We start from the raw sequence: 22,166 nt of genomic DNA, 5'->3' as shown, positions 1-22,166 counted from the left end.
AAGGAATGCAGCCATTCTGCTTGTTTGACTATGTCCTTTCTATTCATCTGTATTTCCTGGGAGGTGTTTATCCAAGTGCAATAGGAGGTATTGGTGACCGCACAGTCCCCTCAGTGTTCTGCTAGTAAATAGTTGAAGGTTGATCATTGATCTCCTGCGTTTTCAGTCTGGCATGGAAAAGCCCCCGTGCAACTGGTAAAGATATCAATAAGCACCAGGAGGTATCTAAATCCACCAGGAGCCATAGGCATCACATCGACGTCCATTTACCAGTCTTCCCTGGCAAGATTCTTCTGAATTGTGCTGCCTTGACCAAAAGAGATATGGGTGGGGCTGGGCACAGTGGCTTGTGCCTGTAATCCCAACATTTTGGGAAACCAATTCAGGTGGATCATTAGAGGTCAGGGGTTCAAGACCGTCCTGGCCAACATGGTGACATCCCATCTCTACTAAAAATACAATAAGTTAGCTGGGTTTGGTGTTGGGTGCCTGTAATCCCAGCTACTCGAGAGGCTGAGGCAGGATAATCGCTTGAACCTGGGAGGAGGAGGTGGCAGTGAGCTGAGATCGTGCCATTGCACTCCAGCGTGGGCAACAAGAGTGAAACGTCGTCTCAAAAAATAAAAAAAAAGTCCGGGCGTGATGGCTCAAACCTGTAATCCCAGTACTTTGGGAGGCCAAGACGGGTGGATCACGAGGTCAGGAGTTCAAGACCAGCCTGGCCTAGATGGTGAAACCCTGTCTCTACTAAAAATGCAAATATTAGCTGGGCATGGTGGCATGCACCTGTAATCTCAGCTACTCAGAAGTCTGATGCAGGAGAATTGCTAAAACCCAGGAGGGAGAGGTTACATTGAGCCGAGATTGCACCACTGCACTCTAGCCTGGGCGACAGAGCAAGACTCCATCTCAAAAGAAAGAAAGAGAAAGGAAATTCCCCAGGGAAGTACCTCGGCTTATTTCATAAACAGGTACTGAAGGAAGCAGAGGCTTGTGGAGGACTTCCCCACCTCATGCAGCTATTTGGGCCGTGGCATCTGAAATTTATTATTTCAGAGTCACCCCTTTGATGACCTTATCAGTGAACTACAGTCATCTGTTTAGGCCTCTCCATGGCCCACGTCAATGCCGGTATTTCTGTCTGTTGCACATTTGATTTCCTTGTTGTTGGCATTTAGAAGGCCCCCCGTTTCCCAGATCACACCACGGGCATGGACCACAGAGATTACATCTTGTGAGTCTGTAGAAATGGTCAAGGCCTTGTCCTCTCTTAGGTCCAGAGGTCAGGTTAATGCAGATTTTCCCGGCCATCTGTGGTGAAGTCCCTGTGGGGAGGCTCCTGGCTGGTTTCCTGTAGGTAGACAGCTACACGTCCTGCCCTTCATTGGCTTCTTTTCATGAAGCTCCTGCCATCTACAAAACATGTCTCCCTTCTTGAATCACATCTCTGTTATTGAAACTAGAAGTCGACCGGGCATGGTGGCTATGCCTATAATCCCAGCATTTTGGGATGCCAAGGCGGGTGGATCACCTGAGGTCAGGAGTTCAAGACCAGCCTGGCCATCATGGCGAAACCCCGTCTCTAATACAAATACAAAAATTAGCCAAGCATGGTGGCCACTGTACTCCAGCCTGGGCGACAGGGCAAGACTCCGTCTCAAAAAAAAAAAAAAAAAAAAGAGAAAGTATCATGCTTTTCTGCATTCTGTGAATTGTTTTAGTGAGTTATTGAACTTGAGGGCATGGTGGGAACCTCCAAATTTGCAGCCAGTTGGTGAGAAGTACATGTGGTCTGAGGACACCCAAGCCTGCAGGTGTGTCTAAAGCGAGGGCAGCCTAGTGGGGGCTGGTGGCCTTAACCTGTGGCATTTGAGGTAACATCAGGGAGTTGACATCAGAATTGCATCACATAGGCTGGGCGCGGTGGCTCACACCTGTAATCCTAGCACTTTGGGAGGCCAAGCCGGGCAGATCACGAGGTCAGGAGATCGAGACCATCCTGGCTAACACAGTGAAACCCCGTCTCTACTGAAAATACAAAAAATTAGCCAGGCATGGTGGCGGGTGCCTGTAGTCCCAGCTACTCGGGAGGCTGAGGCAGGAGAATGGCATGAACCCAGGAGGCGGAGCTTGCATTGAGCCAAGATCACACCACCGCACTCCAGCCTGGGTGACAGAGGGAGACTCCATCCCCCCCCACCAAAAAAAAAAGACAAAAAACAGAATTGTGTCACACAGGCCAAATGCAGTGGCTCATGCTTATAATCCCAGCAATTTGAAAGGCAAGGTAAGAGGATTGCTTGAGCTTGAGTTTGAGGCTGCAGAGAGCTATGACCACACCACTGCACCCCAGTCTGGGTGACAGCGTAAGACCCCAACTCCAAAAAGAAAAAAGAAAAATCACAAAGAATTGCATGGCAGAGTGCCTGTCTTTCACAGCTTTAACTGCTGCAGGAACTTTCTTTTTTTTTTTTTTTTTTTTTGAGAGGGGGTAAGGAGACACAATCTCTGCTAGTGATTCTCTTGCCTCAGCCTCCCAAATAGCTGGGATTATAGGCGTGCACCACCACGCCTGCCTAATTTTTGTATTTTTAGTAGAGACAGGGTTTCACCATGTTGGCCAGGCTGGTCTCAAACTCCTGCTGGGATCATGGGCGTGAGCCACCACGCCCGGCCACCTTTAGAGTTTTCTTACCACCTGGTTTTCCTCTCTCAATATCTTTCTCTCATTTCCTGCCTTAAAACTCTAGCTTGGCATCTGGGCGCAGTAGCTCATGCCTGTAATCCCAGCACTTTGGGAGGCCAAGGTGGGTGGATCACTTGAAGTCAGGAGTTCGAGACCAGCCTGGCCAACATGGTGAAACCTTGTCTCTACTATTTTTACAAAAGTTAGTCGGACGTACAGATGGGTGCCTGTAGTCCCAGCTACTTGGGAGGCTGAGGCAGGAGAATTTGTTTGAACCCAGAGGTGAAAGTTGCAGGGAGCCGAGGTTGTGCCACTGCACTCCAGCCTGAGAGACAGAGCAAGACTCTGTCTCCAAAACAAACAAACAAAAAAACCCTGTAGCTTGGGATCAGCCTTCTCTTCTATTGTTTTTCTTTAAAAAATAAAAATTAAAAATAGATGTAGATGCTATGTTGCTGAGGCTGGCCTCAAACTCCTGGCCTCAGGTGATCCTCCCGCCATGACCTGCAAAACTGCAGGGATTGTAGGTGTGAGCACTGTACCCAGCCTTATGTTTTTTTCTACATAAAAAACAGCACAGGATTATCTTCCAGAGCTAATAAATATGTTCAAATAACCACAACCCCATTAAGGAAAAATATCACTGGGCAGCAAATAATCAATCCAGACCAATATGATCACAATTGCTGTGAAGGTGAGAAAAGTTCATTTTTATTATGTTTCCCCAAGAGACGCACTGTATTGTTCTCTTGAAAACACACAGCTCATGTCCTCCTTTAGAACACACATCCTCTTTAAAGTAACATACAAACATGCCAAAACAAGGTAAAAAATTACATCTGAATTCTCACATTTCAAACATATATGAAATATCAAATAAAAATTTATTTTTACAAGAATTTAGGGGAACTACTACATAGCTATAAATGTAATATATATGTTAACTAAGTATCATAGATAAAAACCATGCTCCCTTCAGCAGCACGTGTAATAATAGATACAAAGATTGAAAGGTAAAAGATTTAGGATGAAAAGAATCCTCTCTTAAAAAGGAAAAGAAAATTATATGTATGTGTATACAACAGTTATAACACCCATCACACAGCTTTATAGAAACAGCATCTATTCAAAAATACCAGTATTTCCAAAATATTTAAAATAATATTGAAAGTAATAATATTTAAATAAATAAATATATTTAATAAATATTTCAATAAATAAAATAATATTTAAATAATTCTATACCCATGTTTTTCAAAATAAACCAATAAAATAGATGGTATATATTAGACGTGTTAGTATATATATCTGAGACATGTTAAAAATCACAACTGAATTCTCACAATTCAGTCACAAACCTAAACAGCAAATAAAAATTTCTATCACCAGAATTATGTTTTTTTCTGGTGGGGAACTACCAATAGCTATAAATAGAAGAGATTATTATGGAAGTATCATAGATAAAAAGAATGCTCGCTTCAGGAGCACATATAATAATACAGAAACAAATTTAAAGATAATAAAATATTTAGGATAAAAACAATCGTCTCTTAAAAATGAAAAGAAAATTATCTTTATGTATATATAACAACTATAACTCTCATCAAAAAACTACAGGGACAGCATGTTTTCAAAAGTACAACAATTTCCAAACTATTTGAAATAAATCTATGAATAATTCAATGGCCAACATTTTCCAAACAAACCAATAAAATGCAGAGTGTGCATGAAGCTATCTGTTACAATCTGTGGCACTGATATTTCACAAAAGAATTCTGTGCCAATCTGAGCCCCTGCATTGTGCCTTCAAATGCTCCTGGACTGTGGCAACCAAGTCCGTAAGAAACAGGACCTCCAAGTTCTGCCCCAGGGAGGTTGGAATTCAGCAATATAAAAAGGGTGGTGGTGCCGCAGGAAAGGGTGGAACTGGAAACACTCCTGGTTTCTTACTTTTCTCCAAGGACTCCTAGAAGGACCCCACCCCCCTCCCCCCACCCCTGCTCCTAGGAGGACAACGTGATCACTGTATTGAGCTCCATCAAGAATGGTCCAGGTTCTTCTAGATGATGTGCACAAATGGTTCCTCTCCTCCTTCCTGGTGTCTGCCATTAGCATTGGAATAAAGTTCCTGCTGAAAATCCACATCTCCCCTGGGTCCGGTGTTCTGGAAGTGAGAGAGACAATGTCACACTTCAAGGAGGCAGCTCTCTAGACAGGAAGGTTATTCATGTCCCATGTCAAGTCTAGAGTTCAGAGCAATTGAGAAATGCAATTTTATCTGCTGCCTTTCATTCTATACCCTGCTTCTGAACCATCGTGTTCAACTGTGAAACTCACACTTTGGTGACCACGACTCCAAAACTCACTTAATACACCCAAGGTCAGCCCCAGTGATCTGCTTCATAGCAAGGACTTTGGGTGGGTCTGCCCAGGGAGTAGGGCACCCTCAGAGAATGTGGCTTTGGACTTCATCACAGCTGGGGCCTTTTGTGTCACTTAAGATCCAGACTTGTAACCATGCTAGATGTGTTTGTAATGTGACAACATCACGAACCACGAGTCCAGAAGCCTAATCCTTAATCCTACCTCCTCATGATGAAGTCTCATGCTCTGTGCTCAACGTGGTTAGCTGCACAAGATGTAAACCAAAGCTTCACTGAACCCTCGACCCAAATCGGTAACTCAAGTGTGTCAATCATAATGAACTTCCCCAAACTCAGTATTTATGATTATTTTTGAGGCAGGGTCTCACTCTGTCGCCCAGACTGGAGTGCAGTGGCAGGATCAGGGCTCCGTGCAGCCCCGACCTTCCAGGCTCCAGCGATCCTCCCGCCTCAGCCTCCTGAGTAGTTGGGAGTAGAGATGCGTCCCACATCGCCTGGCTAATTTTTGTATTTTTGTGGAGAGGGGATCTCGCCACGTTGCCCAGGCTTGAAGCCGGATCAAGCAATTGGGTTCTTCGGATTTCTGAAATAGACCCCAATATTCTGCCTTTACCCCGGAGGATGCAGATGTACCTTCTCTCAGGCCGATGACCTCAGGCCTCCACGGTCCCTGGAGCTCTAGGCAAGGCGAGCGCGATCTCGCGCCCACACCCAGTGCTCTGGGTCATAAGCCTGGATCTGGAAAAAAAAACGCCCTTTGAGAAGACGGGGACTTGCCAGGATATCCCTCTCTCCCCTAATCCAGCCTCCAGCCCACCCAATTCCTCCCCACCTCCTCCACCTCCCCAGGCCCCACTCACCTCCTCCAACTCCTCCGGGGAAACCCAAGCCCTGCCGCTCATGGAACAGAAGAAGTGGAACCGACGTTTCTGGAACAGGACTATCTGAGAGTGGTTCTTCCTGGCCCTCGGGTTCATGCAACGGCGTAACTGGAACCGACGCTTACGGACCAAGGGTATGCGAGAGCGGTTCTTCCTGGCCCTCGGGTTCATGGTACGGCCTAACTGGAACCAACGCTTACGGAGCAAGGGTATGCGAGAGCGGGTCTTCCCATACAGGAAGTGGAAGATGTTTTCTTTGGAGTCCTCGTCGTCCTCCTCCATGTCATTGGCCAGGTAGCTGAGGACAGAAATCAGGTTGCTGCTCAGGGGCACCACCAGGAGAGGCCTCCGGCTGAGGTCAGCTTCCCAGAGAGGAAGGTAAGGGACCGTCCCTAGCTCAGGACTGGCACCCACCCTGCAGAGAGCCATGCCTTCCTCAGGAGGGCTCTGCTGGACAGAGACCTGATCAAGGGCGTCTCCCACTCCTTCAGGATGGAGACAAAAACCCAACTGGTGGCCGAGAGTGGTGGCTTACGCCTGGAATCCCAGCACATTGGGAGGCCAAAGCAGGAGGATCACTTGAGGCCAGGAGTTTGAGACGGGCCTGGGCAACATAGCAAGACCCTCATCTCTATTAAAAATATAAGAAATATGCCAGACGCGGTGGCTCATGCCTGTAATCCCAGCACTTTAGAAGGCTGAAGCAGGTGGATCGCTTGAGACCAGGAGTTGGAGACCAGCCTGGTCAACATGGAGAAACCCCATCTCTACTAAAAATACAAAAATCAGCCTGGTGCGGTGGCACACCCGTTAGGCCTAGCTACTCAGGAGGCTGAAGCATAAGAATTGTGTGAACCCAGGAGGCGGAGGTTGCAGTGAGTTGAGATTGGGCCACTCCATTCCAGCCTGAGAGGCAGAGCAAGACTCTGTCTCAATAAACAAACAAACAAACAAACAAACAAACTGTCCAGGTGTGGTGGCACAGCCCTGTAGTCGGAGCTAATAAAGAAGCTGAGGTGGGAGGATCGCTTGAGCCCAGGATATGGAGGCTGCAGTGAGCTATGGTCTCACCACTGCACTCCAGCTTGGGGGACAGGGCAAGTCTGTCTCAAAAAAATAAAAGAAATTGAATACATTGATATTTTGCCAGGACCCTGCCTTCTACAGGCATCTAGTCTAATGGGACTGGGAGTAATCAAGGCAGATGACCTAATCCCAGTGTCCAGGATGTAACTAGAGAGCTACGGGCATGCAGAAGTTGGAAGATGAGGGAAGGCATCACAGAGGCTGTGGGGTGAACTGACTTCAAGGAATGGGTCCTTCCCTTCAGAGCCACATGTGTGCGGGACACCCAGACAGAAAACACAAACACAAAGTCGAGTGGAGGGCATTTGGAAGGAGCAGTGAAGCCGAGCCAGGAAATACCAAGATGGCGAGCCAGTGTGCTTGTAGAGATTGTAGAGAGGGTAGAATTGACACTGTGGACCCTGGCCTCGATAGAGAAAGGCATCAGCTAAGGAAGTTGTTCAGGTGGGCAGTGAGGTTGTCGTGCTTTGGAAAGATGTTCAGGCTGCACTAGGAAGCCCCTGGCTTGGGGAGAGACTCCAGGAGACCCCAGCAGGGAGCATTTGACAGTGGATTCAAGTGATGCGAGGGGGACCTGAACTGTGGCCTCTGTCATGGGAACCCAGAGGAGGTCGATGGCGTTTGTGGTTGGTGTGGGAAGGAGAGAGAGAGAAGAACCAGAAACGTCTGCTTGCTGGAGGAAGTGGCATGTCCGCTCCTCCACTCCTTTTCTTTTTCCCCTTAGGAGCGGTTTATGGTTCCTTTTGTTTTATTCTTTTATTTGTACACTGGCATTGGAGTTTGTTTTTTTGGCTTTTTTTTTTTTTTTTTTTGAGAAAAAGTCTCACTCTGTCACCCAGGCTGGAGTGCAGTGGCTCAACCTTAGCTTACTGCAACCTCCACCTCCTGGGTTCAAAGGGTTCTCTTGCCTCAGCCTCCCGAGTAGCTGGGATTACAGATGCACACCACCACGCCCAGCTAATTTTTCTATTTTTAGTAGAGATGGGGTTTGGCCATGTTGGCCAGGCTGGTCTCGAACTGCTGACCTCAGGTGATCCGCCTGCCTCAGCCTCCCAAAGTGCTGGGATTACAGGTGTATGCCACTGTGCCCAGCCTGAGTTTCTGTTTAGAAACAACAGTCTATGATAGTATAATCCTCTCTTTTTTGTACACAGAGTAAAGAGGACAAATAGGTGAAAGAATAAATGAAAGGCTGGAATCCCATTTCCCCCGCTGTCCCAGGGCATTGGATATTGACGGATAGGAGTCAGCAAACCACTCACAGAGCCAGGAAGAAATGAATGCGTTGGTATAGCCAGGAGGGGAAGCCGGCCCGGCTGAAATACGCTATGACCATAGCCAGGAGATACTGATGGAGAGAAAGGAACACAGAGAGGGGGAGGTCACATCTTGGAAGAGGAAGATTGTGGAGAGGGGGAATGAGGGTCTGGGGAGGGGCTGCCCATCAGAGAAGGGACCTCAGTGTTGGGGTGACTGTACTCATTTGGAAATTGCGGGATGGAGGGGTATTCGAAGGTCGGATGCAAATCCGAGAAGCCAGAGGAAGGGTTTTGGGTGATGCTCCCAGGATGGTGGGCTCCGATGGGATCTTTGGAGGGAGTGTGTCTAGGTCGGCTGGTGTCAGGAGGGTCTTTTGTGTGCCAGGCAGAGAACTGTCCCGAAGAGCTGAGAGTAGAGGGGCCAGGAGCTTCAGGGCTGTGGCCAGACTGTGGCCTAGAGCTCAGATCCCAAAGGACCCATAGGAGAGGCAGGGGCCACTCATTCACTCTGCAAGAGACCAGCAGAATCCTGAGGGAGATGCTGACAAATCATAAAAAGACCAAGAATAGCCGGGAGTGGCGGCTCAAGCCTGTGATCCCAGTACTTTTTGAGAGGTGGAGACAGGAGGATCATGTGAGCCCAACAGTTCGAGAACAACCTGGGCAACATAGTGAGACCCTGTTTCTACAAACATTTCAAAAATTAGTTGAGCATGGTGGCATGTGCCTAGTCCCAGCTCCTCAGGAGGCTGAGGAAAGAAGATTGCTTGAGCCCAGGAATTAGAGGCTGCAATGAGCTATGATCATGCCACTGCACTCCATCCTGGGGAGCAGAGCTAGACTCTGTCTCACAAAAAAAAAATTTGTGGGTGCCAAGACTCAAGACCATGGGAGCTGGTCGGGCACAGTGGCTGACATCTATAATCTCAGCACTTTGGGAGGCCAAGGCGGGTGGATCGCCTGAGGTCAGGTGTTCAGGACCAACCTGGCCAACATGGCAAAACCCCGTTTCTACTAAAAACACAAAAATTAGCCAGGCGTGGTGGTTCATGTCTATAATCCCAGCTGCTTGGAGGCTGAGGCAGGAGAATCGCTTGAACCCAGGAGGCATCGGCTGCAGTGAGTCAAGATCGAGACACTGCCCTCCAGCCTGGGCAACAGAGCAAGACTCTGTCTCACAAAAAAAAAAAAAAAAAAAAAGACTGTAGGAGCATCTGGTGGGAGGTGGTGGAGGGAGAACTGTGGGTTTGGAAGCTGGGCCCTCCGCCCAGCCATGCGTTGGAACAGGAACAGTTACATGGAGAACAACCTTACCTTGTCCGACACCCTCAGATCTTTGTCCCAGGCCAGGAATCTTTTAATGACAGGATCCTCTGTGATTAGAGAGCAGATGTCAGTGTGAGAAGAAGGACAGGGTTTCCGTGGGAGCAGCAGGGCAGCGAGGAGAAGTGTGCCTCCCGGGGGGAAGTCTCAGGATTGTGGCCGCGGGTGAGGTGGATGGGAGAGGGGAGAATGACTTTCACTGGGCAAGGGAGAGAGGCTCCTGCTCTGAGACTCCCCTGAGAAGAGGCCGAAGGAGGCCCTGGGTGTGAGAATCTACAGGATGTAGAGCTGGGAATCAGCCAGGACCCCCTCCAGCAGACACGGAGGGACCACTGCAGAGTCATAGAGGAATTCCCATCATTTCCTCATGAGACAGTCACATCAGGGTGTGACCATGGCCTTGGTATCCCCCACTATGGATGGAGACACTTAGGTTTAGAAAAGTCAGTAAGAGACATTAAATTTCAGAGGGCACAGCTGAAACCGCTTTCTTTGTTTATTGATTTTGTTTTTCTTGGATTTTTATTTTTATTTATGTATTAATTTATTTTGAGACAGAGTCTTGCTCTGTGGGCCAGGCTGGAATGCAGTGGCCTGATCTTGGCTCGCTGCAACCTCTGCCTCCCGGGTTTAAGCGATTCTCCTGTCTCAGCCTCCCGAGTAGCTGGGATTACATGCATGAGCTACTGTGCCCAGCCTTGGTTTTTCTTTTGAGACAGGGTTTTGCTCTGTCACCCAGGCTGGAGTGCAGTGGTGTAGTCATAGCTCACTGCAGCCTCAAAGTCCTGAGTTCAAGCAATCATCTTGCCTCAGCCTCCCAACGTGCTGGGATCTCAGGCGGGAGCCACCGCGCCTGGCCCGAAACCAAGCTTTCTTATCCCAAGCGCTGACCTTTATCAAATTGACCTAATCCTTTATCATCTCCTAAGTGTCCCTCATGAGTGATCACTTCACATTCCTCCCACATGGAGAGCTCACCCACTGGGGCATATTTTTCCCATTGGAAAAGTGTGGTTATTGGAAGTTTCCTGTTTTTGGAAAGAACAGGATTGGAGGTGCTCTCTGGGGTGTCTTCCTACCAAGCAGCCTGTTGAAGGCCTCGTGGTGCTCAGGGAGCACGAGCGACACTCGCCGTCGCTTCAGCTTCATCTTGAGGCCACACAGCATCTCCGCCACCCAGATCTCCTCAGGCTCAGGGGCGAGCACCTTCCGTAGCTCCTCCTCCGACTCCTCAGATTCGTCCCACCACTCCGTCTTCCTTTTCCAGCAAAAGGACCTATGCGGGGGGCTGGGATCTACCCCAGGGGCTGAGTAAAGAAACCAGGCCACGGTGTAATGCTTCTGCAGTTGATCACACTAGAGCCCGACCCAAAACCCCAAACCACTCTCCATCCTCCCCAGCCTCGCAGACTGCTGGCTTCTCCAAGCCATCTTTCCTTCTGTCTGTCTCCTCTGCTGAGCTCCATGTGCCGCTCCTTCTCCTCCCCATTCTCCCGTTTCTCTGTCCTCAGAACACTTCCTCATATCCTTCCCTGGTCCCTGGCTCTCTGAGTCCCTTTTTTTGTTGTTGTTGTTCTTGTTGTTGAGAAACAGTCTTCCTTTGTGGCCTAGGCTGGAGTGTAGTGGTGCGATCTTGGCTCACTGCAACCTCTGCCTCCTGGGTTCCAGTGATTCTCCTGCCTAAGCCTCCCAAGTAGCTGGGATTACAGGTGCCCACCAGAACGCCCAGCTCATTTTTGTGCTTCTAGAAGAGACAGGGTTTCACCATGTTGGCCAGGCTGGTCTCCAACTCCTGGCCTCAAGTGATCTGCCTGCCTGGCCTCCCAAAGTGCTGGGATTACAGGTGTGAGCCACTGCACCCTGCCTCAGTACCTCCATTCTTCCCACACACCCTCCTCACATGCTCCTTCCTGACTTCTGGGCCCTTCCTTCCTTCTTTTTTTTTTTTTTTTTTTTTTTTTTTTTTTTTTTTGAGACAGCGTCTCACTCTCTCACCCAGAATGGAATGCAGTGGCGCTATCTTGGCTCAAAGCAGCCTCTTCCACCTGGGTTCAAGCGATTATCCTGTCTCAGCCTCCCGAGTAGCTGGGATAACAGGCATGCCTGGCTAATTTTTGTATTGTTCGTATAAATGAGGTTTCGCTATATTGGTCTGGTTGGTCTCCAACAACTGACCTCAAGTGATCCACCCATCTCAGCCTCCCAAAGTAATGGGATTACAGGCATGAGCTACCACACCCGGCCTTCGTTTTTCTTTTGACACAGGGTTTTGCTCTGTCACCCAGGCTGGAGTGCAGTGGTGCAGTCATAGCTCACTGCAGCCTCAAAGTCCTGAGTTCAAGCAATCCTCTTGCCTCAGCCTCCCAACGTGCTAGGATCTCAGGCGTGAGCCACTGCACCTGGCCCGAAACCAAGCTTTCTCATCCCAAGCGCCAAACTTTATCAAGTCTAGCCTAGTCCTCTATCGTCTCCTAAGTGTCCCTCATGAGTGATCACTTCTGAGTCCTCCTGCGTGGAGAGCTCACCCACTGGGGGCGTATCTTTCCCATTGGAAAAGTGTGGTTATTGGAAGTTTCCTCTTTTTAGAAAGAACAGGATTGGAGGTGCTCTCTGGGGTGTCCTCCTACCAAGCTGACTGTTGAAGTCCTTGTGGTGCTCAGGGAGGATGGGTGACACTCGCTGTTGCTTCAGCTTCATCGTGAGCCCACACGGCATCTCCACTACCCAGGTCTCCTCAGGCTCAGGGGCGAGCTCCTTCTCCGGCTCCTCCGCAGATTCATCTGACCACTCCCTCTTCCTTTTCCAGCCAAGGGACCTACATGGGGGGCTGGGATCTACCCCAGGGGCTGAGTAAAGAAACCAGGCCACCGTGTAATGCTTCTGCATCTGATCACCTTAGACCCCGACCCCAAACCCCAAACCACTCTCCATCCTCCCCAGACTCGCAGACTGCTGGCTTCTCTAAGCCATCTTTCTGATTTTCTCCTCTGCTCAACCCCATGTGCCGCTCCTTCCCCTCCCCATTCTTCTCTCTCTCTGTCCTCCGAACACTGCTTCATGTCCTTCCCTGGTCCCTGGCTCTCTGAGTCCCTCCTTTTTTGTTTTGTTTTGTTTTGACACAGAGTCTTGCTTTGTCACCCAGGCTGGAGTGTAGTGGTGCAATCTCAGCTCACTGCAACATCCATCTCCTGGATTCCATTTATTCTTCTGCCTCAGCCTCTCAGGTAGCTGGGATTACAGGTGCCTGCCATAATGCCCAGCTCAATTTTGTACTTTTAGTAGAGACAGGGTTTCACCATGTTGGCCAGGCTGGTCTCAAACTCCTGACCTCAAGTGATCCACCTGCCTTGGCCTCCCAACGTTCTGGGTTTACAGGTGTGAGCCACCGCACCCAGCCTGAATTTCTCCATTCTTCCCACACACCCTCCTCAGGTTCTCCTTCCTGACCGCTGACCCTTCTTTTCTTTTCTTTTCTTTTTTTTTTTTTTTTGGAGTGCAGTAGCGTGATCTCAGCTCACTGCAACCTCTTCCTCCCAGTCTCAAGTGATTCTCCTGTCTCAGCCTCCTGAGTAGCTGGGATTACAGGTGTGCACCACTACCACTTGGCTAATTTTTATACTTTTAGTAGAGATGGGGTTTCACCATATTGGCCAGGCTGGCCTTCAACTCCTGACCTCAGGTGATCCGCCCGCCTCGGCCTCCCAAAGTGCTGGGGTTACAGGCGTGAGCCACCACACCCGGCCCCCTTCCTTTGTCTTAGTCAATCCTATCCCACCTCTTCTTCCACCAGTCCCCTCACCTGATGGTCCCAACACTTCATCATCCACCACCTCCTGGAGGGGGTACCCCGAGGTGCTCCGCTGGGGACTCTGCTCATTCTGGGGGTGCGGTTGATGGCTGGTCGTGATCTTTCCCGTAATCTGTCCCCTCTTATGGAACCTAGTCTCCGTTCTGTCCATGGCCTTCTTCTGGACACTGCTCGGATCCAGAAGAGTATGTTATCAATTCTCAAGCCTAGGAGAAGTCAGGAGTGGAGAACAGCTCTGAGAAGATACTGTTGTCCAACTGACCTCCAGGCACCACAGAGTCCAGTCCCTCCAATCAGGAAGGTCGGAATCTCTGATGTCATGGCTCATGCCAACCTGGCAACCAGTTTGAAAAAAAACACATGTAACTGCCAGGCTGATCTCTTGTCCTGGAGATCCTGGGTGAATGGTATCTCCTGCCACTGTCCCAACCTCAGACCATTGTCCAAAAGCATCTTCAGGGACTCCACATCCCTCTGTTCCCTGTCCCAGCAGAGGCTTTGTCCTCTCCACTCAAAGCCTGAAGCATGTTGGGGTCTCTTCGTCTCTGTACATGCCCATTTCAGAGTCCAGTCTGGTGGGAGAGGGAACAGAGTGGGAAAGAAAACTAGGGTAAGCAGAAACGATGAAACCTTATAGGAGTGAGATTATCATGTACAAGAGTGAGATTATCATGTACAAGAGTGAGATTATCATGTACAAGAGATCCCAGGAATACTGACTTGATGAAAAAGTCACATCAGAGCACTCAGTTTGGCAGAGCTTTTCTGCCGAATGTTTACTCACATTCACTGTCCGAGATTCTATACTGGGGGTACACACGTCCTCTGCCCTAAGGCAATTTTGAGTCCAAGAGACATTTTGAGGCCTAAAAATCATAGGAAACTGCCCCTTAGCTCACACATATTTCCAATGGTGTCCCCAATTTCAGGGAATCCAGGGATTACCTAAGCCAGCCCCTCCAGTTAGGCTAAGAAACTCTATATATCAAGTCTTGTATCATATGTATTGCTCTGAACTCAGAAATTTCCCTTCCATTTATGGATTCTATGAATAAAATGTCACATGTACAAAAAGACTAAGTCGAAAATTTCAGCTGTGCACAGTGGCTCATGCTTGTAATCCCAGCACTTTGGGTGGCCAAGGGAGGAAGATTGCCTGAGGCCAGCAGTTCAAGACCAGTATAGGCAACATAGCAAGAGCCCATCTCTAAAAAAACCAAACCAAACCAAATTAGCCAGGTGTGGTGGCTGGCACCTGTGTTCCAACTACTTGGGAGACTCATGTGACAGGAAGATCACTTGAGCCCAGGAGTTAGAAGCTGCAGTGAGCCATGATCTTGCCCCTGCACTCCAGTCTGGGCAACACAGCAAGATATTGTGTCAAAAAAATTTTTTTTAATAAAAAATAAAAGAGTTACATGACATTCAGAGACCATCCAAAAAACCCGTGGGTTCCCGGCTGGGCTCAGTGGCTCATGCCTGTAATCCCAGCACTTTGGGAGGCCAAAGTGGGTGGATCACTTGAGGTCAGGAGTTTGAGACCAGCCTGGACAACATGGTGAAACCCCATCTCTACTAAAAATACAAAAAATTAGCCAGGCATGGTGGTGGATGCCTGTAATCGCAGCTACTCAGGAGAGGGCGCTGGAGAATCACTTGAACTCATGGTGCGCAGGTTGCAGGGAGCCAAGATCGCACCATTGTGCTCCAGCCTGGGCAACAAGAGCAAAACTCCATCTCAAAAAAAGTAAAGAACCTGCGAGTGAGTTCCCACACGTTTTCCTAATGGGCTGCTGCTTTCCTAGGAGTCTCTCGCTCATAGAAAAGGCACACACTGAAAGAGGAAGCAGATCCCATTGCTGTGGAAGTCCCATTGTTAGGAAGCTCTGCTTTTCTGGAGTTCAAATTCGCATTCATGACGCTTTAAACCGTCAGAGCTGGGTGGGTCCTCCTACAACAAAATAGTTTGCTCTCTCTCTCCTAGTTAACAGGCTTTCAAATATTAGAAGATCAATGTTCTGACCCCATTAAAATTTCTCTTTTGTGGAATGAAAAGCTCTGATTTAACCCATCTTCAAGCCTGGTTTGCATATTTCTCTCTCTTCCGGCCACCTTGTCTAGACACACTACACTGAGGCCGTGCCCATCGTAAATGATGTTGATACGTTGTCAAAAAATTGGCAAACCAGGCGCGGTGGCTCATGCCTGTAATCCTACCACTTTAAGAAGCAGAGGCAGACAGATCACCAGAGGTCAGAAGTTCGAGACCAGCCTGTCCAACATGTTTAAATCCGTCTCTACTAAAAATACAGAAAAAATGAGCTGGGCGTGGGGGTGCACATCTGTAATCCCAGCTACTTGGGAGGCTGAGGCAGGAGAATCGCTTGAACCTGGAAGGCAGAGGTTGCAGTGAGCCGAGATTGCATCACTGCACTCCAGCCTGGGTGACAGAGTGAGATACCATCGCAAGAAAAAAAAAAAAAAAAAATGGCTAAACAGCCGAGGTTTGGTCTGATATGTTCAGAAAAAAGCAAAACAGTCACCTCTCACCTTTTCTTTTCCCGCAGTGATGCAGTTGAATACAACAATGGCTGTAGGTGTGCTGCAGAAATATCATTCAAGTGAAACAGAAGGGCTTTCCTGGCCAGACACAGTGGTCACTCCTGCAATCCCAACACTTTGGTTGGCTAAGGTGGGAGGATTTCTTGTGGCCAGGGGTTCAAGGCTGCAGTGAGCTGTGATCCACCACTGCATTCCAGGCTGGGCATGAGTGAGGCCTCTCTCTAAAAAAAAAAAAACCCTTCACTCCCCAAAAAAAGGGATTTGCAAATACCAGCCTTTCAGCATGAGGATCACATGGAGGAACATTAAGATACAGATGCTGGGACCCAGCCCTATTGATTGTAATTCAAAAACTGAGATGGGGCCTGATTTAGCTCCATCATTGGAATCCATTCCGATTTGAAACTCTCTGGGTTGGACAGTTCAAGAGAGATCCTAAAGAAAGCAAAATCACTATGGACTGAAATGAGCAGACAAGGTTTTCTGAGCATGGTGAAATATGATCTGGGCCTCGCTTGGGAGGGCTGTGGCCAGGCCTTGAGTCCTTGGCTCAGTGGGACCTTCTGAAACAGCCTCCAAGCTGCACCCCTGCTTCCTTTGCTTTTGGATGACCCCCTCCAGCAGCTTTGGTGCTGATGGGAATAAGTCGACCTGCAGCGGAAGTTCAGCCCAAGTCTCAGCCCAGCAGCCTCCCCAAACCTGGCCAGGGTCTGGTCATGCTGCCATCTCTGCGGTTCTCTGTGGAGTTGTGGTTTCTGTACCTTGAAGAGAACTTCCCCTTCTGGGACCCAGAAACCCAGTGAACCCTCAGGAAAAAAGGGAATGAAATTACTGAAGACAACTCTGTGGCAGGGAGAGGGAAAAGAGGCTCTTTGTTTTTGTTTTTTATTTTTTATTTTTTTATTTTTTGAGACAGAGCTTCACTCTTGTTGCCCAGACTGGATTGTAATGGCTCAATCTCGGCTCACTGCAACCTCTGCCTCCCATGTTCAAGCACTTCTCGTGCCTCAGCCTCCAGAGTAGCTGGGACAATAGGCACACACCACCACACCCAGCTAATTTTTGTATTTGTAGTAGAGATGGGGTTTCGCCATGTTGCCCAGGCTGGTCTCGAACTCCTGGCCTCAAGTAATCCACCTGCCTTGGCCTCCTAAAGTGCTGGGACTACAGATGTGGGCCACCGTGCCCAGCCCTCACTGTATGGATTTTCTAGAAAAAAAAAAAAGATTACATTTGTCTTACTTGCCAAAAGGGAAATTAACCTTATCTCCTCTCCTTTTTAAAGAGTATTTCCTTGATAAACCTTGTAATATAAATAACTTCTTTTGTGCCTTTGATATGTACCTAAATCTTTTAAAAAGGTAAATGAACTTCTTGCCAACATTACAACCCAGGAATTTTTTTTTTTTTTTTTTTTTTTGAGACAGAATCTCACTGTCACCCAGGCTGGAGTGCAGGGGTATAATCTCAGCTCACTGCAACCTCCACTTCCCGGGTTCAAGCAATTCTCCCATCTCAACCTCCTGAGTAGCTGAGACTACAGGCGTCTGCCACCACGCCTGGCTAATTTTTGTATTTTTAGTAGAGACAGGGTTTCACCTTGTTTGTCTGGCTGGTCTTGAACTCCTGACCTCAGGTGATCCACCAGCCTCGGCCTCCCAATGTGCTGGGATTATGGGCGTGAGCCACCGTGCCTGGTCACAATCCAGGAATTTTTTTCTTAAGAGCATAAGAGTCTTGTCTTTGAAATGTAAACCTGGAGGAAAATAGTGTCCCTATCTTCCTGTTGCCTAGGGAGTTTAGCCCAGGCACCTTGAGCTGTTACTACCTGCTTGTCAAGGAGATGTGAGAAGTTTTATTTTTTCACTGGATACAGGTAATTAACTAGCATGGATGGCCACGTTGATTTCCAGGTGAATTTAGGATGAGTGTTTAAGAATGCATAGCAGGCCAGGCGCGGTGGCTCACACCTGTAATCCCAGCACTGTGGGGGAGGCCGAGATGGGCGGATCACTTGAAGCCACACAGAAATCGAAAGAAGGAGATTGAGTCCAGCCTGGCCAGTATGGCGAAACTCTGTCTCTACTAAAATACAAATATTAGCTGGGCATGATGGCACATGTCTGTAATTCCAGCTACTTGGGAGGCTTAGGCACGAGAATCACTTGAACCCAGGAGGTGGAGGTTACAGTGAGCCAAGAAGATCACACCACTACACTCCAGCCTGGATGACAGAATGAGACCCTGTCTCAAAAAAAAACAAAACAAAAAAAACTGCATAGCAAGTCCTTTTGCATGAGGATGAGTTACTATTTATCTTGAGAGCGTGTATGCAATGGATTGTATCTGCCAGGTTATATAAAAAGGACGCTTTGGCCGGGCGCCATAGCTCACGCCTATAATCCCAGCACTTTGGGAGGCCTAGGCGGGCGAATTACAAGGTCAGGATTTCGAGACCATCCTAGCTAACATAACGAAACCCCATCTCTACTAAAAATACAAAAAATTAGCCAGGTGTGGTGGCACGCACCTGTAGTCTCAGTTATTCAGGAGGCTGAGGCAGGAGAATCGCTTAAACTGGGGAGGCAGAGGTTGCAGTGAGCCGAGATCGCACCACTGCACTCCAGTCTGGGCAACAGAGCAAGATTTTGTCTCAAAAAAAAAAAAAAAAAAAAAGAGGGTTTATTTCTCTTTGCATCTCATTAATGGATCATCTGTGATGGGCATCACAGTCTGGTTTAATGCTTATTCAATAATAAAATTGTTTTCTTTATTTTCTGAATTTGTGGAGAGAATATTCTAGGTTAACGGAATAATCTATTTATTTACTTATTTATTTTGAGATGGAGTCTTGCTCTGTCTCCCAGGCTGGAGTGCAGTGGCCTGATCTCGGCTCACTGCAATCTCTGCCTCCCAGGTTCAAGTGATTCCCCTGCCTCAGCCTCCCAAGTATCTGGGACTACAGGCACACACCACCTCACCCAGCTAATTTTTTGTGTTTTAGTAGAGACGGGGTTTCACCATGTTGGCCAGGATGGTCTTGATTTCCTGACCTCATGATCCGCCGGCCTCGGCCTCGAAAAGTGCTGGGATTACAGGCGTGAGCCACCGCGCCCGGCCCATTGCTGACATTTCTAAACAGCGAAACAAATGCAGAACAACCAACTCAGACTGGTTACCGTGTGAGAGGGTTCAGTGTCTTTTGTGCTTAAGCCACTGTTGACATGGGGTTGTTACTTGTAGCCAAATGCACACGCCAAGACCTTTGTGGTCTCCATCGGTGTCGACTTGTCAGTGGGGGGGTGCACTCACTGAGTCCCCAGCCTGACGGTTCCACCTATGCCTCCTGGATCAGCCTCCTTTTTTTTTTTTTTTTTTTTTTTTTGCCAAGAGATAACACAATTTATTTAAATATATTCCAACTCAAGATGAAGGCAAGCAGTTTACTTAGAAAGGTTTACATATTTTAGCTATAGTTTTTCACTGAACCATCTTTTTTGAAGTGCCATTCTTTTCATTCATGCTTCTTTTATTCTCTCTCTTTAGAAGTTCACAGTGTTATATAAGTCAAAAACAAGACAGAAACCACCCTAAACATATGGCTTTATGTACATAAAAAATTCAATAATGTTGCCATAACCCCTAATACAGTGCTGGATCAACCTGCTTTAAGAAGCAGGTGGCGGCAGGTCTCAGCATTGTAGAACCCCAGTATTTAGGTCCGTGTACCCGATTCACAGTAAGGCAAACATTGACACATCAGCGCTTAGGAGCAGAGAAAGATACATTCAATTTGGCCAAAACAAGAAGGCGGGAGACCTGAACTCTCACAACCGACTGACTTGAACTCTCACATAACTGGGGGCTTTCATGAGTGAGGTGGGTATCCGGGAGGTGACATCCCCAATGATCAACACTGTCTGCACCCCTCGGTGAAACTTCTGGATGCCATCAGGGAGGTCTGCATGACCTAAAGATTGTTGTTCTTTAGAAGAAAGACAAGTTCATTAATCATGCATGCAGCCCCTGGGGGTCAGGATATAAAATTTATCAATGATTAGTGACTCCCCCCTACTGAAATGACTATGAAATGAATCATGCACAAAGAAACAAAAGGACAAAGAAAAAGGAAAATAAGTGAAACAAACACCTTATTTTTTTTTTGTTTGTTGGTTTTAAGTTCTAGGGTACATGTGCACAACATGCAGGTTTGTTACATATATCTACATGTGCCATGTTGGTGTGCTGCACCCGTTAACTCGTCATTTACATTAGGTATATCTCCTAATGCTATCTCTCTCCCCCTTCCCCCCACCCCCTGACAGGCCCTGGTGTGTGGTGTTCCCCACCCTGTGTCCAAGTGGGAATTGAACAATGTTTTTGTTTTTGTTTTTTTTACACGGAGTTTCTCTCTTGTTGCCCAGGCTAGAATGCAATGGCATGATCTTGGGTCACTGCAACCTCCGCCTCATGGGTTCAAGCAATTCTCCTGTCTCAGCCTCCTGAGTAGCTGGGATTATAGGCATCCACCACCAGGCCCAGCTAATTTTTGTATTTTTAGTAGAGACCGGGTTTCACCATGTTGGCCAGGCTGGTCTCGAACTCCTGGCCTCAGGTGATCAGCCCGCCTCAGCCTCCCAAAGTGCTGGGATTAGAGGCATGAGCCACTGTGCCCGGCCACCTTATGATTTTTATAACACAGGCTCGGTTGCAACAGGACTCAGACTCTGGAATGGCACTGGGAGGAACCGGACATCGTGGCAAGGCTAGCTGAGTCTGCTGGCAGGGACAGCACCCTAGGACTTCAGGTTCCAAATAGAACGTTAGTGAGAGGTTGCCACGGTGGCCCAAAGACATCCTGGCCCGAAGTCTCAATTAGTTTCCTGAATCCCCATAGCAAGGTAGAAACATCGGCTGACCCGGGGAAGTGGGGAGACTCAGGCTCTTTTCTTTTTTTTTTTTCGTTTTGAGATAGAGGCTCGCTCTGTCACCGAGGCTGGAGTGCAATGGCGTGATCTCGGCTCACTGCAACCTCCGCCTCCCAGGTTCAAGCAATTCTCCTGCCTCAGCCTCCCGAGTAGCTGGGACTACAGGCGCGTGCTGTCGTGCCTGGCTAATTTTTTGTATTTTTAGTAGAGATGGGGTTTCACCATAACCAGGATGTTCTCTATCTCCTGGCCTCGTGATCTGCCCGCCTTGGCCTCCCAAAGTGCTGGGATTACAGTCGTGAGCCACCACTTCCAGCTGACTCAGGCGCTTTTCTATGGAGCTAGCCAGGGACCAATGGGACAGCCCCCAAGGCAGCCCTCAGCAGGTGCACAGGTGATAAGAATGTTGTGGAAGTGGCACCCACCCCGTGGCTGGCATGGGGTCAGCCTCTGTATCTGAGGCACACAGTGATGCATGTTGTGACTTGAAGGGTCTCAGGAGCCCACTCCACCCCTAAGAAGTGCCCCACATAGGACAGTGCAGTGGCTCATGCCTGTAGTCCCAACACTTTGGGAGGCTGAGGCAAGAGGATCGCTGGAGGTCAGGAGATCAAGACCAGCCTGGACAGCATAGCAAGACTTCATCTTTATGAAAAATTTTTAAAATTAGCCTGGCATGGTAGCACACACGTGTAGTCTCAGCTACTCAGGAGGCCAGGGTGGGAGAATTGCTTGAGCCCAGGAGTTTGAGGCTGCAATAACTTAAGATCACACATACCACTGCTCTCCAGCCTAGGAGACAGACCAAAACCTGGGGAGGGGAGGGGAGGGGATGGGGGAGGGGAGGGGAGGGGATGGGGAAGGGGAGGGAAGGGAGAAGGAAAAAAAATGGGGGGGAGTCCCTAACCTGAAATTCCAACACTAACAAATTATTTGATTTTAGACAATGGTCTCTTTCTGTGTCCCCTTTAAACTCTAAGTCCCCACAAAGGAACAGCATAATGAGTGTTCCGTTCCCTTAGAAGATTTGTGTGGAAGAGAAGTCACCAGAAAGCTGAGGGGAAAAGATAGGGCAAGGTCCCCAAACCTTTTCTGGAAAGGGTTGTGTGGTCTCTGGCCCACTATTCACTCTCTGCCATCCCAGCATGAAAACAACCACAGACAATTCACAAATAAATGAGTGTGGCAGTGTTACAACAAGTCTTCAGTTACAGACACTGAAATCAATTTCACGTGATTTTCACATGTC

At 48.3% G+C, this 22,166-nt stretch overlaps 2 protein-coding genes across 2 annotated transcripts in view; one reads left to right on the top strand and one right to left on the bottom strand.

The window, feature by feature from the left end:
- Positions 1-22,166, top strand: part of LOC117978413 (uroplakin-3b-like) — a 53,204-nt gene that overhangs the window by 18,528 nt on the left and 12,510 nt on the right. The window contains exon 10 of the mRNA XM_063605819.1: positions 167-22,166. This exon is cut by the window's right edge and continues 12,510 nt beyond it. The gene's annotated coding sequence lies outside the window, so the exon portion shown is untranslated. The remainder of the gene's footprint in view (positions 1-166) is intronic.
- Positions 8,296-22,166, bottom strand: part of LOC129398327 (speedy protein E18-like) — a 15,005-nt gene continuing 1,134 nt past the window's right edge. The window contains exons 2-8 of the mRNA XM_055115296.2: positions 19,821-19,974; positions 13,419-13,594; positions 12,247-12,465; positions 12,116-12,159; positions 10,699-10,975; positions 9,611-9,669; positions 8,296-8,385 (exon numbers count right to left, since the gene is read on the bottom strand). Coding sequence (XP_054971271.2) covers positions 8,296-8,385; positions 9,611-9,669; positions 10,699-10,975; positions 12,116-12,159; positions 12,247-12,465; positions 13,419-13,594; positions 19,821-19,974 — 1,019 coding nt within the window. The remainder of the gene's footprint in view (positions 8,386-9,610; positions 9,670-10,698; positions 10,976-12,115; positions 12,160-12,246; positions 12,466-13,418; positions 13,595-19,820; positions 19,975-22,166) is intronic.

This window comes from Pan paniscus, chromosome 6 (genome assembly GCF_029289425.2).
Source record: "Pan paniscus chromosome 6, NHGRI_mPanPan1-v2.0_pri, whole genome shotgun sequence".
In the NCBI taxonomy this organism is placed as follows: Eukaryota; Metazoa; Chordata; class Mammalia; order Primates; family Hominidae; genus Pan; species Pan paniscus.
This window is presented reverse-complemented; position numbering and strand designations above follow the sequence as displayed.